The following is a 14,052-nucleotide window of genomic DNA, read 5'->3' as shown; positions in this document are numbered from 1 at the left end:
TATGGTTTTTCCGCATGATTTATGTTTATTCATATGTATCATAACCTAACAAAATGAGGGGGCAAAAATTGAGAAGGAGAAGTAAAGAACAGAGATTGAGAAACAGGAAAGAGAAATGGAATAAAGTCGTTGGAATAGGGCCCACAAACGGAGAGATTTAACGTTTTATGTTACAAGGTAGCGTTACTAAAACATATCAAACTTATAAGGTAGGAAAATATAAAAAAGTTTTTATAAGGTAGTAATTCACAAAACGTCCAAAAATTAAGTTAGTGTTTCACAAAATTTCCTACGTATTATATAGAATTTCTAGTGTTATGTAAAGTTTCCTATTGTTATTAGGTTTATGGTTTAATTTGGAGCTTATACGGTGTTAATGTTTTTGTGTAGCTTTGTATTATAAATACGTCAATAATAATATACAAAATGGCTAAGCCGTTTTCTCCTAATCTACTCGAGTTTAACAATCAATCCTCGTCTTTGAAATCAGAAAATGACACCAAATAATATACTACTCCCTCTGTTCTTAAATATTAGTCCTCTCTTGACTTTTCAACTCGTTTCAACTCAATATTTAAACGTAAATATCTTCAAATATAAAATTTGATATTGTTAAACTACAAACTACACATTGAGACGAAATATAAAAGAAATATATTTTGAAATACGTACAGGAAAGAAATTCGAAGATTCTCTGCAATTTGTAAATTGTGACAAGATTCTAAAAGGGACTAATACAGAGGGGGTTAATCATTTTTATTCTTTTGAAACCAAAACTAAACCAATGGAGGAAACTCCAACAATCTATCCTGGATAATGTTTGCGTTAGCCATTTGATTAGCTTGTTCCATCCTACCATAACCCCTAATTATAAGACGATAATCTTGAAACTGAAATTAAGCCAAAAAGAACATGTTGGGCCTTAGTCAATCTTCCTCTATTTCTTCTATAGGAGATAATTAGTCTCAACTCACATGTGAGTTAATCTTCTCAACATCCACGTCCTAGACAATGTTTGTGTTAGCCATTTGACTAGCTTGTTCCATCCTCCTACCATAACCCCTAATTAGGAGACGATAACCGCGGATATCGGAAAAAAATCCCCCACCCCGTTTATCCCAAAGTTTTAACAACGCAAATACATACTCCATATTTCCATCTGCACATAAACATTTGATGAGATGGTAAACGGCTTTAAACTCAGGATACGGCACATACGGGCCTATCTCGTCTTCATCTAATATCCATTTGACCAACTGCGATGCATTTTCTATCTCGCCTTTTCTACACAAAAAAATAATCACAGATGAAAACGAAGAACTTTCGTGTTTACGAGCATCATACCCTGCATTATATACCATATACTTAGCTAACCATGAAGTTTTATTGTGCTGTGAAAGACAATGTATCTGTTAGTTTAGTAGGAACACTTGACAAGAGGGGGGGTGAATTGTTTCTTGGGAACTTGGGTAAGTTTCTTGCGGAATTTAAACAATAAAGAGACTGAGAACAATGAGCGAAGAAAGATATAAAATGAAGGAACCTTCTTGACCCTAATCAAGAAGAACCTCACTACTCTTTTGTATTAATGCAATAACTCTATTACAAATACACTCTTTAACTCGAGTTCCTCTCGAACACGAGTTCCCCACAGCAATCCCCTTCGATTACTGTGCTACTCTTTCTCTCTCTGACTTAACTCTAAGTCGCTCCTTTTCTCTTTGACTTAACTCTAAGTCACTGTTTCTCTCTTTGACTAAACTCTTAGCCGCTCTTTCTCTCTTTGACTAAACTCTAAGTCACTCAAGGATCACTCAATCCTTAAACCCAAAATACAATATGATTGATAGATTCTAGTACGTAATAAAGCTTATAGTAATAAGGAACTCAAGGAACACTCTATTTTGCCAACTGATTCTTTTAAAACGTTTAAGCTCTTTAAGATAGATTTTGTAGAAATCAGTTGTGTTTTGAAAAGTCAAAACTCTTCTCCTTTTATAGGAGAGTTTTACCTAAGGTTAGGTACCCATGTTCTCCTCAACTACCCACTAACTGTTACTGCTCAGTAACATGGGCATAGTTGGAGAGAAACAGGGAGACCAAACAAAACACTAAATGCACGTTTAAACAGAAATACATGGGAGAGTTTTAAGGATCATGGAAAATCTTTTGCTTGAGAAACAAGGAGAATGAAAACAGAATCCTATGTTTAGATTTATTAATTAAATTCATTTTATTTATTTACATAGATTTTCCAACTTAAAACTCTTTTATAATTACAGTTAATATATTTCAATTTAAAACGTACCAAAATACTTGGGTTCCTTTCGTTCCAAATTACGTATAAACAATATTAAATACTTACATAAATCCTAAACATAAACTCATATGTTGTAGTCTTCATGTTGCACCTTTAGAAGCTTCACTCGAAGTCTTCCCAATTTGTTCCTTCTCTGGAACATCGAGGATCCACATAATATATGAGGATCTCGCCTTAGGAACTCGCCTAAGGATCTCGCCTTTGTAAACTTGCTTTATGATTATATCTTCAATGTAGTGTCTGACATGGATCAACTACTTGCTTATATTCCACGTTGCTTAGTTTATCCAACTCAGGATCTCCTTAACTTAGCATTATCCCTCTAAGGATCTCGGAACCTATTATGCAACATAACTTAACCAATTGTCAGGAGTTTGCTTTGTCATCATCAAAACTTTAGGGTCAACAGTATCAATTCATCATACCCTTCATTATATGGACAATGTTTCAATTCATCATACCCTACATTATATGCCATATTCTCAGCTAAGCATAAAGTTTCATCGTGCTTTGAAAGACAATGTATCAATTCATGTACAGACTTTATACGAGTTTTCTGTTTAGCAGCTTCATAAATTGCATGTCCCAGTTCAGGCTTGTCCAGTTTACAGTACAGGTCTATTATATAACCAACACTCTCATCATCAACACTTTCAATTCTGTCATGTAAATACGAGACCATTTTCTGGCAAAATTCGAATTCCCAGGCTTCAGATTTACATCCCCATGCACAAAATACAACACCTGAATAGGTATTCAAATCTGGGTTGCACCTAAAATCTGGAAACATGTTGAGTATCTCAATTCCAGATTCGTGATCTCCATAATACCCAAATGCGTTTATCAATTTGTTGAGGATTCTAGTAGTAATTTTACCGTCGTTGTTGCCTTCCTCCTCACCCACGGTTTTAATCAATTTGTTGCGCAACTTAGTAACAACACCGCCGTTACTGCCACCACCGCCGCCACCACCACCACCACCACCACCACCGCTTTTGAGAAGATTCCATGAGAGATGCAACCATCGTTTATCAGGTTCATATTTCGACAACTTACACGGTTCTGGTCTTGTTAAAAGAGGTCTTGTTAAAATATAGGTAATACCATCTAACAATGAATCATCGATCTGGAAATCATCTCTAGAAATAGCCCAATTGAAATACTTAAACTGATCAAGATAAGAAAGGTCTTCAGATGGGTCTGTGATCATCCGACAAAAGAAATCAATGTTAAGAAGCACATCCCAATTATCACGGGATTCAAGGATTGAATCTACAGAAACTGAATTGTTATCATCTGAAGAAAATAAGGATAATAAATATTTAAATTTAAAAGCAACTTCTTCTTCTTCAATTGTTAATTTATGATTATCAGAATCATTATCAGTATCAGATCTATAAGCAGGTTCGAACATGGACATGAATCTGTGACTTTGAAAGGGTATTTGTATTTTGGGATGATGATGATGATGCTGCCATGGTGAAACAAGTGAATGATAGTATGATGATGAATTCATGGATCCATGGTTTACCTGAATTGGAGGTTTTTCCAAACAAAATAAAAATCTTGGTTTTGGTTTTGAACTTCTGTTCAACAGGGAACATCTTGATGCTATGGTTCGCCACATTTTGATGAGTTTGGCCGTTTCTGTGTGATTTGTTCTACTTGTATAGTTGTATATGTATAACGAAGGTTTAGGGTTTTAGGGAATAATATCCACAAATAAACGTGATAATGTTTCAAAGATTTAGGGAATTTAGAGTTAGGAGGACTATTAATTTTTTTTATGGAGATCTAACCCTAGAGTTTCAGGAGACTTAGCTGGAATAGGGAGATCTAGCTGGAGGACTCTTAATTTATTTATTTTTATTGAGTAGGACTGTTAATTTTCCTGTGGAGATCTAGCTAGGGTTTCAAGAGGCTCGTACAGAATAGGAATCAAGAGAGTTACGAGAATTGTAATCCCGAAAACATCAATGATTTACGCCTCATTTAGTGATTAGAGTAAGGGTAAAGATTTATAATCTTTATACTAATGTAGCCATACTTTAATTGAGGTATGATATTAAAATTTTCATTTAAAGTAACATACCTTATAAATCGTACAAATTAGAGTTGGCCGGGAGGCCGGGGAATCAAGATTTTCCCTCTAACATTTTTAATCACAATACAAAACTCTGGAAGTTGCTACATGTACATCCAGAGTACCAAATAGTAACATACCCTGGGCTACATTGGTTGTTGTCATATAAGCAACCCCGCATGGGATTGAAATTTAAATCTAAAATTTCAAATGGTATTTGAATTTGAAATTTTAGACCAATTACAGCCAAGAGTATGAAACTATTTCATACCCTGAGGGTACATGTAGCATTTTTGCAAAACTCCACGCCATAAATATAAAGCATCGAGATCTCGTGAGATGCACACCTTAAAATCAAGATTTTCCCTCTAATATTTAAAAATAATCACAATACAAAACTCCACATCATAAATATAAAGCATCGAGATCTCGTGAGATGCACGCCTTAAAATGAGAACAGAGAACTCAAAAGGTCCCTTAGATCATCAAATAGATTTGTGTAGAAAATTGAAACTCCCGTTGAAAAAAGTAAAAAAAAAACATTAAAATGACACAGTTCTTATTGTAATGTTTTTTAATGAATATCTGGGTAAGATTTTAAGGAACATGTTGGAAGAAACAGATAATAGAACAGAGAATATGTAGAAGCAACTAATGATTATGACAAAAAAAAATGCTGCATATCTACAATCTAAATAGAGAACAGGTACAGGGATCTCCACCTGGTCTTTTCACATGAAAAGCGCACTCCTCGGAACAACGATGGAGAACTACAGGTCTACAGCCATTGAAGAAGATGAAGATGAATACTGAAACTACAAAACTTGAATTTTACCACCATATCCGTAGCGTTTAAGAAGTACTTCATCTTGTCTCCAGTTTTCTTTTACTTTGACTTCCACCTGTAAAACAATTGCTCTGAGTCACTAGTCCAAAAGTGGCTTCAGAAGGGGCAACAATATGATATTACTAGTATTTTATGCACGCGATGCGTACGTGAATTTTAGAATACATGTAAACCAACATTAATGAATCAATATTTGTTATCGCAGAATTATTACTGTTATTTTGTAAGAACCAAAACTCTATTTGTATACACAGTAAACTGAGAAGATATTGATTGTCTTCCAGTTCAAAATTTGAGAAAAATAAATAAATATAGTGATGATTAAACCTAAAAACTGGAATTTAACAACTTCATTGATATGGAAATGAAGATAATTGTATTCTATCCAAATTTCAGGTGTGTTTGTGTGTGCAGGGGGGAGGGATAAGGTATGCTGAATCAGTCACCTCTAAAAACACCTTTTTCTGCAAAAAGTCTTCTATGTCAAGGCGTGCAGCAGTCGCTAGTAATTTCAGTGCTCGTCCGTCCTACAAGGGTCCATAACCATAGCCATTAACCAACATAAATTCAGACAAGGAATAAAAAAAAAAGTCCCTAACAACGCAAAATTTTATAGCATATTGCTGGACAAATGAGCGACAACAACTCCAAATATTACAGCATTTCATATAATCCAGGAAAGAGGAAGCAATCAGAAATCTACGAGTTTCGAACAAGAATGCACACAAAAGTCCACGTCCTTTCAAAATCCGGCGCACTAGTGACATTCAATGCTTATGTGACCATGTTACAGCAGCTTAAGAGCCAAGTGCAGCTTAAGATATAACATATAAGTATAAGTTAGTACTTTCACTTCCAGAAGTAAAACTGTTATACCAGGAAAAAGTGTTTTCCTTACAATTTACTTACAAAAACTCTCCCCTACCCCTATGAAACTCTAGGGAGTGTGGGGAATGAAGAGGCTACTTCCATCAGTCATAACTCATGATCAAGTTTCATTTAACACAAATGAAAAACTATTTAAGCAAGGAAAACTAGGATTATGGAACACATTCTCGAACAGGGAATAGGTCTTGGAAGAAACATATATTAGAACAGAGAATATGTTGAATTTCTCGAGATGTTGCGTGTATAACCAACCAGTTACCTAGGATTTTGGCAGATGGTGCTGTTGTTGATTTCATATACGAGAAGAAAAATGCAACTACACCTACCAGAAATTCAGAATAAATAATGATAATTCCTTACCTTTCCAATAAGGATCATCTTTTGCGAAGTCTTCTCAACAACAACTTCCACTTGAATAAAATCTTTTGCAGCTGGCCTTGATTTGTAACTCACCACATTAACCTGCGGAATTTGACATTAAATTTAGGAATGCATGCAACATAAATGCCACAGGTAGGGGTGCAAATGAGCCGAGACTCTCAATAAGCTACTCGGTCTCGGGCTCGTTTAAAGCTCGTTCATGTTCATTCAATTATTAAACGAGCCGAGATTGAACAACTTTTGAAGCTCGCTTAATAAACGAGCTTGAACATGAACATATGTACGCTCGTTCATTTAAGTTCATGAACAACTCATTTATTAATGTTCATGAACACTCGTTCATTTATGTTCATGAACAACTCATTTATTCATGTTCGTGAACAAGCTCATCTAGTTATGTTATGCATCATATTTACCATATATACGTTTTTTAGACATAGAAAAAAATCATGTTTTTGTCCTTTGACATCCATGATAGAATAAAAATGTTTTAAAATAAAATTTTAATTGCTAAATTAGTGCTCTTTCTAAATCACGTTTGGAGGGAATCAAATTTTATACGATTATCTCCATATTTCTTACTCTTCCTTTCTTTAAAAAGTTTCACAGAATTTATAAGACATTCAAAACCCCAAACTCTAAACCCTAAAAGCGCGATATTCATTATTAGTTTATTTATGAAATAAAGTAATGTATTTTAATCTTTATTATGAGATATAATCATAACTTGTGAGATTTTCAACTGGTTAAACTCTAATGCGCAAAGCTCTTTTAAGAAAACTCGTTTAAGAAAACTCGTTTAAGAAAGCTCGTTCATGAAAAAATTTCGTTTATAAACTCGGCTCGATTAATTAATGAGTCGTTCGCGAACACAAAATCTCTTAAATGAACCGAGCTTGAACAGATTTTTGAGCTCGGTTGAAAGCTTGGGCTTGGGCTCTGGCTCGAGCTCGTGTAAGTTAAATGAACATGAACATGAACATGAACGGCTCGGCTCGTTTGCACCCCTAGTCACAGGCATTGAAGTGGACAATTACCTGGCATGCATATGGAACTTCATTCTTGTATTGCAGAAAGATTTTCTCTCTAACTATTTCAGCTACAAAAAATCTTTCAGGATGTTCACTAGCAATGTCCTGAGAATCAAGCAACAAAAAGACATTAAGTATTTAAGGTGCCTAGCTAGAAGACAATTCACCATTTCCAATTTTCCATCCTCCAAAATTACCAGTTATGCTGAACTAAAGCATAGATGACGACAGAATAAAGGAGAAAACAAAAAATAATCTCACTAGAAGCTAAAGGCAAGAGCTAATACTTTTGGATAATAGGGTGGACCGAGGGGAAGTTTTGATAAAATCCAATCTTTGACATCCTCAACTCCATGTCCATGTTTAGCACTGACAGGTATAACCTCATCCACGTCAGTGAACTTTTCATACCACTGCAACAAGCAGCAATAGGATGTCAAACAAGCATCATATTTTTTCATAAAATTAACTATAGAATTTTATCCATAGATCAGTTTTAGGTTGAAAATATTAAATATATCAATGGGTCCAGAGAACACAGACCACGTCCGTATATTTTTCTTGACTTATGACAATTATTCCACTTTAGCTACGCAAAGTTTCATCATTTAAATGTACTAGAGTACCCTGTAAGTCTGTATAACAGACTTTCGCACTAGCATGACATCTTTTAACACTGTAGAAGCCTATAAATATAATACAACTAGAAAGTTTAACAGAACTCCAGGATCCCGGCCCCAACCATAAAAGTCATTTGTTCTTGGAACACATTAAACAAAATCCTGTAATAACCGCCCTATCGTTATCTATAAGGTCAAAAGACCAAGATACATTAACAAGAGTTTATTTTTTCTTCATGTTTGCAGGATATCGCAGGTTCAACCCCCGTGGCACCTTTCCACTTCAACAAAGCAGGTTGGTTGAAGTGGAAAGGTGCCACGGGGTTCCTATGTGATTCAGGCATGCCCCAAAGATTGAAGGGAAAATTTTACCGCACGGCAATTCGACCGGCTTTGTTATACGGCACAGAATGCTGGGCAGTGAAACATTGTCACGTGCACAAGATGAATGTGGCGGAGATGCGCATGTTACGTTGGATGTGTGGGCATACAAGAAAGGATCGTTTGAGGAATGAGATTATTAGGAAGAAAGTAGGGGTTGCACCGATTGAGTTTAAGATGATGGAAAATCGTTTAAGATGGTTTGGACATGTGAGCAGAAGACCAAGGGATGCCCCGGTTAGGAGGATAGAAGGGGGGTAAAGTGATAGAATTGCAAGGGGTAGGGGAAGACCTAAGAAAACTTGGAGGAAGGTGATTGAGCACGATATGAGCTTTCTTGGGATTGAGGAAAATATGGCGTTGGATAGGACAGAGTGGAGGGAGAGAATATACATTGATGACTTCAGTTGATTTATACGGATTTCATGTTTTTGTTTCTTTCTATTTTTTATTTTATTTTTATTTTTATTTTTAAAATTCTTTAAATTTTTTTAATTTACATGCTATTTTGAATATACTTATTTTTAAACTTATTCATTTATTTTAAACTTTACTTATTTTTATTATCTCTTACAATATTTCTTCTACAATATATATACATTTTTCTCTTATCTTACTTTCTTTAATTCCACTTTCTCTTCCTTGTTTTTTTTTGACGATCTCCTACGACGATTCATGTTAGCCGACCCCAAATCATGTTGGGACTAAGGCTTTGTTGTTGTTGTTGTTGTTGTTGTTTGCAGGATATCAAAGAATCACAATCAAATACTCCTATATGCAGTTGATGTTGTCCATTTTCTTAGGCACCATGACAGTTTCTCTTCCTGCCTCAAAGTTATCTATATATAGTAGCCTTCTCCTCTCTCAACAATATCACAAGAGCTAATCTTTCTCACTGGTCATCCATTGAAGTAATCCAGATGAAAGAAGCATAATGAAAAGTGCGTACACCAGTATGCTGTTAGCCTGTTACTAGTGTAGGAGTGTAGGACAGTACACACAAACATCAATTATGCAATGAAAATTGTGCTTCGCCAAAGAAAACGTCTTAGTGTTCTGACTATGACGAGTATAAGGAACCGTATCAGCATACTGTTCAAAGATGCTCGACAACATTAACCCAGCAATATAATGATCACCGCAAATAAACAACTTTTGTAACCGGATTACATGCCACGCCAGAAATGTGGAATCAGTTTCTAACTCAGTAAAACAAAAATGATTTTTACTTTGTTCAAGAGCCAGAGAATTGTGTGATGGTCAATAAAGAAACAAGAAAATATTATAAACATGTTGCTCATTTAGGCATAAACAAACCTGGAGTTTTTTAGCAATTTCACCAGGTTTGATGAGATCCTTTTTATTTAAAACAAGTAAGGTCGGTAACTTGTCCTTCAAGTCCCCTACACCCGCAAGCACCTCGTCTAACTGAAAAAATGTAGAAAAATATGTCAACTAACAAAAAAGTTGAGATGGACAGAGATGATGAGAGCCAAGGAGCAAACCTTTTCTGGCATTTTACACGCATCAACCACGACAATTACACAATCTGCATTGATGGCAGCACTTCGGACATTCTTCATCATCATAGAGTCCAATTGGTGCATTTTCTTCTCAATAACTCCAGGTGTATCATAAAGTATAATCTGCAAGCTATTAACAGCTGGACTTAACAATTTTACATAGCAACAAATGTAGTTGGCTATAATATATACTGGAAAACGCACAATCAATAGCTACCTTCATATAGCAAAACAATTCAGGTGACATAGGAAATATTAAGATCAATGCAAAACTTTAGTAAATTATGTCACAAGAAAATAAATGATGTATTCATTTAACTGAATCACTCAGCTACTATATACAGCTGTAGACTATAAAATGGTGCATGCCATATAAGTTTCACTATCACCTAGGGATAAGTTACACAATGAAGTACCTAGTACTAATGTCACTTGTCAAGTATATCTTACGTTAAAGAAGTGGTTATTCTATAGGACTATAGCTCAGATCCATCAAGAAAAAACAGAAAGAAATACAAGCAATTCATGGCAGTCAAGTCAGAAGAAGATGCAATCATAAAAAAGTTATTAAGAAAAAAAGTTACACCAGCCAAATTTTACACACAAAACATATAACAGGCCTGACGTTATCAAACGCCACCAAGCCAAATCATGCTTGAAAGAACAAAGGAATGATTTTATGGAAGATTCTACACTGGATATAATATCTCAGTCTACTGCGTTTATAAATAAAGATCACAAGGCCATTGTTTACAAGAAAATCCAAACCTGGTGATCTGGGCCAGAACATATACCGAGGATTCGATGTCTGGTAGTCTGCGGTTTATCTGTGACAATTGACAGCTTCTGGCCAATCATTTGGTTTAATAGGGTGCTTTTTCCAACGTTAGGCTTTCCAACAACAGCCACATATCCTGTATATAGCAGTATTATTTTCAGAACATCTTACTATAGCTCCCCTTCAAAAACTTTGGAGAATAGACTAGTATAGAAATCTCAAAAGGTTGAAGATAATGCATAATACTACACCATAATCTCAGACATCTAATAATTATGAATGTCAACTAGGTAGACAGAAGGATAGCAACCGCAACAATGAGATCCATCACAAACTCAGTAGTCATGTGGTTATGTGCAAGAAGTTATACACCTCTTGAAGTGAAGAAGTTCAAAAGGCTGCTTGGTTATCCACATGTAAGTAAAACTTTTTCAATTCTTAATCACACAAAACAAAAAGAGGAAAATTTCCTATTGCTTTCCATGTTAACCAATCAACCACAAAATTTCAAAGGCAACTAGACCAGTTCCATTCTGTATTCCAAATTGGATCACTCAAATTCCTTGACTTGGTATCAACCAAATATTTCAAGAGCTACTTGACCACCTTACCAAAAAAACAATAGAATCCTAATTGATCACTCACTACCTATGTTTGTCAAACCCGTGTACGTATCCAACTCGCCTATTTTGTAAAAAGAAATGTGGCCCAAAATGAAGTGCCAAAAGTCCAACAAGAGTACTTAAGATTAAGACTAAAGAGTCTGAGTAACACAACTTACAACTTCAATGGGGCAACAAGCATATAGCATGACAAATTGCAATTTTCTTTGCCAAATCCAAAGCCATATCCATTCACCATAACATACACCGAATCACCTGGATTGATCCCTTGCTTAACTTAATTCCCTTAACATTATCCTAAAGCAAAATTATCAACAAATATTCTAGGAAAAAAATATCGAGCATAATTGGCCAACAACACTAAGGGAGTGTTTAGATGATTTTCCTCTTTTCAGTCATTTTTCGTTGTTTGTTTTGGCAAGGGGTGGAAAACTTATAATAACTCTGTCTAGGGGGGAACACATTTTCATTCGAAAAGAGGGGGAAACCATGTTTCCACCTTACTTCCCTTCTCCCCTCTTCCCATCAATCCTCATCCATCTACTCCCATTGATCTTTTCTCTATGAATTTCTCTTGTAAGGAACCAAACAAAGAAAAATTAATTTGGAATTGTGTGCTCCTTTGGAAAAAAAAATCATATAAAATCATTTTTCTCTGAAAATGATTTTCTCAAAACCGGAGCCTAAGAGGAAACTTAGCATCAAAGCATGAGCCTGATTTTAACTAGCAATAGTTCAATAAACAAACAAATTAAAATCAATTGAATAGACAACTTAGCTAGAATTACTACATAAACAACCAATTTTGAACCACAAAAGTAAGAAACCCTAAATCAGAAAATGAGGAAGTTAAAGAATGATTACCACTTCGATGGTTAGGGTCAAAATCACTCTCCTCCATCTCATAGTCATCGAGCAACGCTAGAGTCCTATCTGGCTTCTCACTAAGAGAGAGAAACGACGACGACGACAGAAATTGATCTTCGTACGTTCCTTGTTCGTCTTCTACTGCACCATCTTCAACTACAGGAAGCTTCTCCTGCAAGCCAATACTAGTTCGACACTTCACTCTAGAGTTTCTGAAATTGAATTGAATAGTGGAGAATCGAGTGAATTGTGAAGAAGATGGAGATGGAGAGAGATAAACAAGGTTTGAGGAGGAATGAGAGAGGAATCTCCTCTCTCCTAATGGAGGAATGCGAACTGCTAAAACCTCCATTTTTGGATGGAGCTTCGATACTGCTACTGTGTGTAACTGTGTAATGTTATCCTCTTTCTCACAAACTCCTCTTGTTTTGAATCTTTTAATGGCACAATTGTCAAAAAGTACCTTCTTTTTGCCTCACTTTGTGAACTAATACCTTATGTTTCAAGTTTTGTCAAATAGTACCTTGAATTAAAAAGTTATATTAAAAATGGCACCTTATAGCAAAATTCCGGCCAAATTATAAAATTTCCGACCATTGATTCCGTTTGTTGGCACAATTTGAGAGGGAAATCAGCGCGTGTAAACACACACTCATCAAATAACCACATTCAAAGTTTCCAGCTTCCTTTCTTCTTTCATTTACTCCCCTGTATTCTCTGCTCAAATTAACTCCCTCAAATGATGCCTTTATTTATTCCAGACTGCCAGAACAAGTGGTTCACCATCTTCATAAGCTTACAAATAATTGATAATTTTCACAGGTTCTTGATATGAAGTATCTCATGCTACGTTCTTTTTCTCTCTCTTAATTTTGAGTAAGTCGATATATAAACAGCATCACTACATACATAATCTTCATCAATTCAACCATATTTACTACAACATAAACCTTACCTACATCGATGGCACATAATGAGAACCACAACATATCTTATTACTAATTCATGGCGGTCATTCTTGCCCTTTTCGGATCAATGTCAGTTCACTCGATCACCTTAAACACAGAAGTTGATGTCCTCCAGGTCTTAAAAGAATGGATTGATCCAAACTTCATTCCTAACAATTCATTCACTAGTTCCTGGGATTTTTCACTTGACCATTATGAGAGCATAGGGGCTCACTTCCTCGGCATCCTTTGCTCAATTCCAGAGGAAGCCCACAGTTACATGTGGAGCGAAATCTTCGAAAAGATGAATGAGAAAGAGAAGACATCTGCAATGGGAGTAAATTACAACAATGAATTTCTATTGATTACAGTTTGCACCAAAAAACATTTACGAGTAACAGAGGTGCGTATTTTGGCGTGGTTTGTTCAACACGCACATGTTTTTGGAGGGAAACTTGAATCAGTGGCCGGAAATTTGATAATTTGGCCGGAATATTACTATAAGGTACCATTTTTAATACAACTTTTTAATTCAAGGTACTATTTGACAAAACTGAAAACATAAGGTACTAGTTCACAAAGTGAGGCAAAAAGAAGGTACTTTTTGATAATTTTGCCTCTTTTAATACGGAGTATTGTAATACCCTGATCTTTCGGGTAACTGGGTCAGGTAAATGGGTCTTACGTTTCGGGTTAATGGGTCTTACGTTTCGGGTTAATGGGTCTTACGTCATATTGAATCAGTACTTAGAAAAGTAGAGAA

General features: G+C 35.5%; 2 protein-coding genes across 2 annotated transcripts; both read right to left on the bottom strand.

The window, feature by feature from the left end:
- Positions 1–1,436: 1,436 nt before the first annotated feature.
- LOC130470583 (uncharacterized) lies at positions 1,437–4,822 on the bottom strand. Its single transcript, XM_056840980.1, has 2 exons — positions 3,852–4,822; positions 1,437–3,520 (listed from the first exon to the last, which is right to left on the bottom strand). The coding sequence occupies exons 1-2, from the start codon at positions 3,922–3,924 to the stop codon at positions 2,709–2,711; spliced, it is 885 nt and encodes a 294-aa protein (XP_056696958.1). The 5' UTR covers positions 3,925–4,822; the 3' UTR covers positions 1,437–2,708.
- Positions 4,823–4,959: 137 nt separating this feature from the next.
- Positions 4,960–12,762, bottom strand: LOC110804536 (GTPase ERA-like, chloroplastic). The gene is made up of 9 exons (XM_022010137.2): positions 12,340–12,762; positions 10,843–10,988; positions 10,057–10,197; positions 9,869–9,979; positions 7,838–7,963; positions 7,557–7,655; positions 6,499–6,600; positions 5,697–5,777; positions 4,960–5,305 (listed from the first exon to the last, which is right to left on the bottom strand). Exons 1-9 carry the CDS (start codon positions 12,692–12,694, stop codon positions 5,219–5,221), a joined length of 1,248 nt encoding a protein of 415 aa, XP_021865829.1. The 5' UTR covers positions 12,695–12,762; the 3' UTR covers positions 4,960–5,218.
- Positions 12,763–14,052: the final 1,290 nt, after the last annotated feature.

Source organism: Spinacia oleracea, chromosome 3, assembly GCF_020520425.1.
Source record: "Spinacia oleracea cultivar Varoflay chromosome 3, BTI_SOV_V1, whole genome shotgun sequence".
Taxonomy (NCBI): Eukaryota; Viridiplantae; Streptophyta; class Magnoliopsida; order Caryophyllales; family Amaranthaceae; genus Spinacia; species Spinacia oleracea.
The sequence above is the reverse complement of the archived record's forward strand: the minus strand, read 5'-3'. Positions and strand labels throughout refer to the sequence as shown.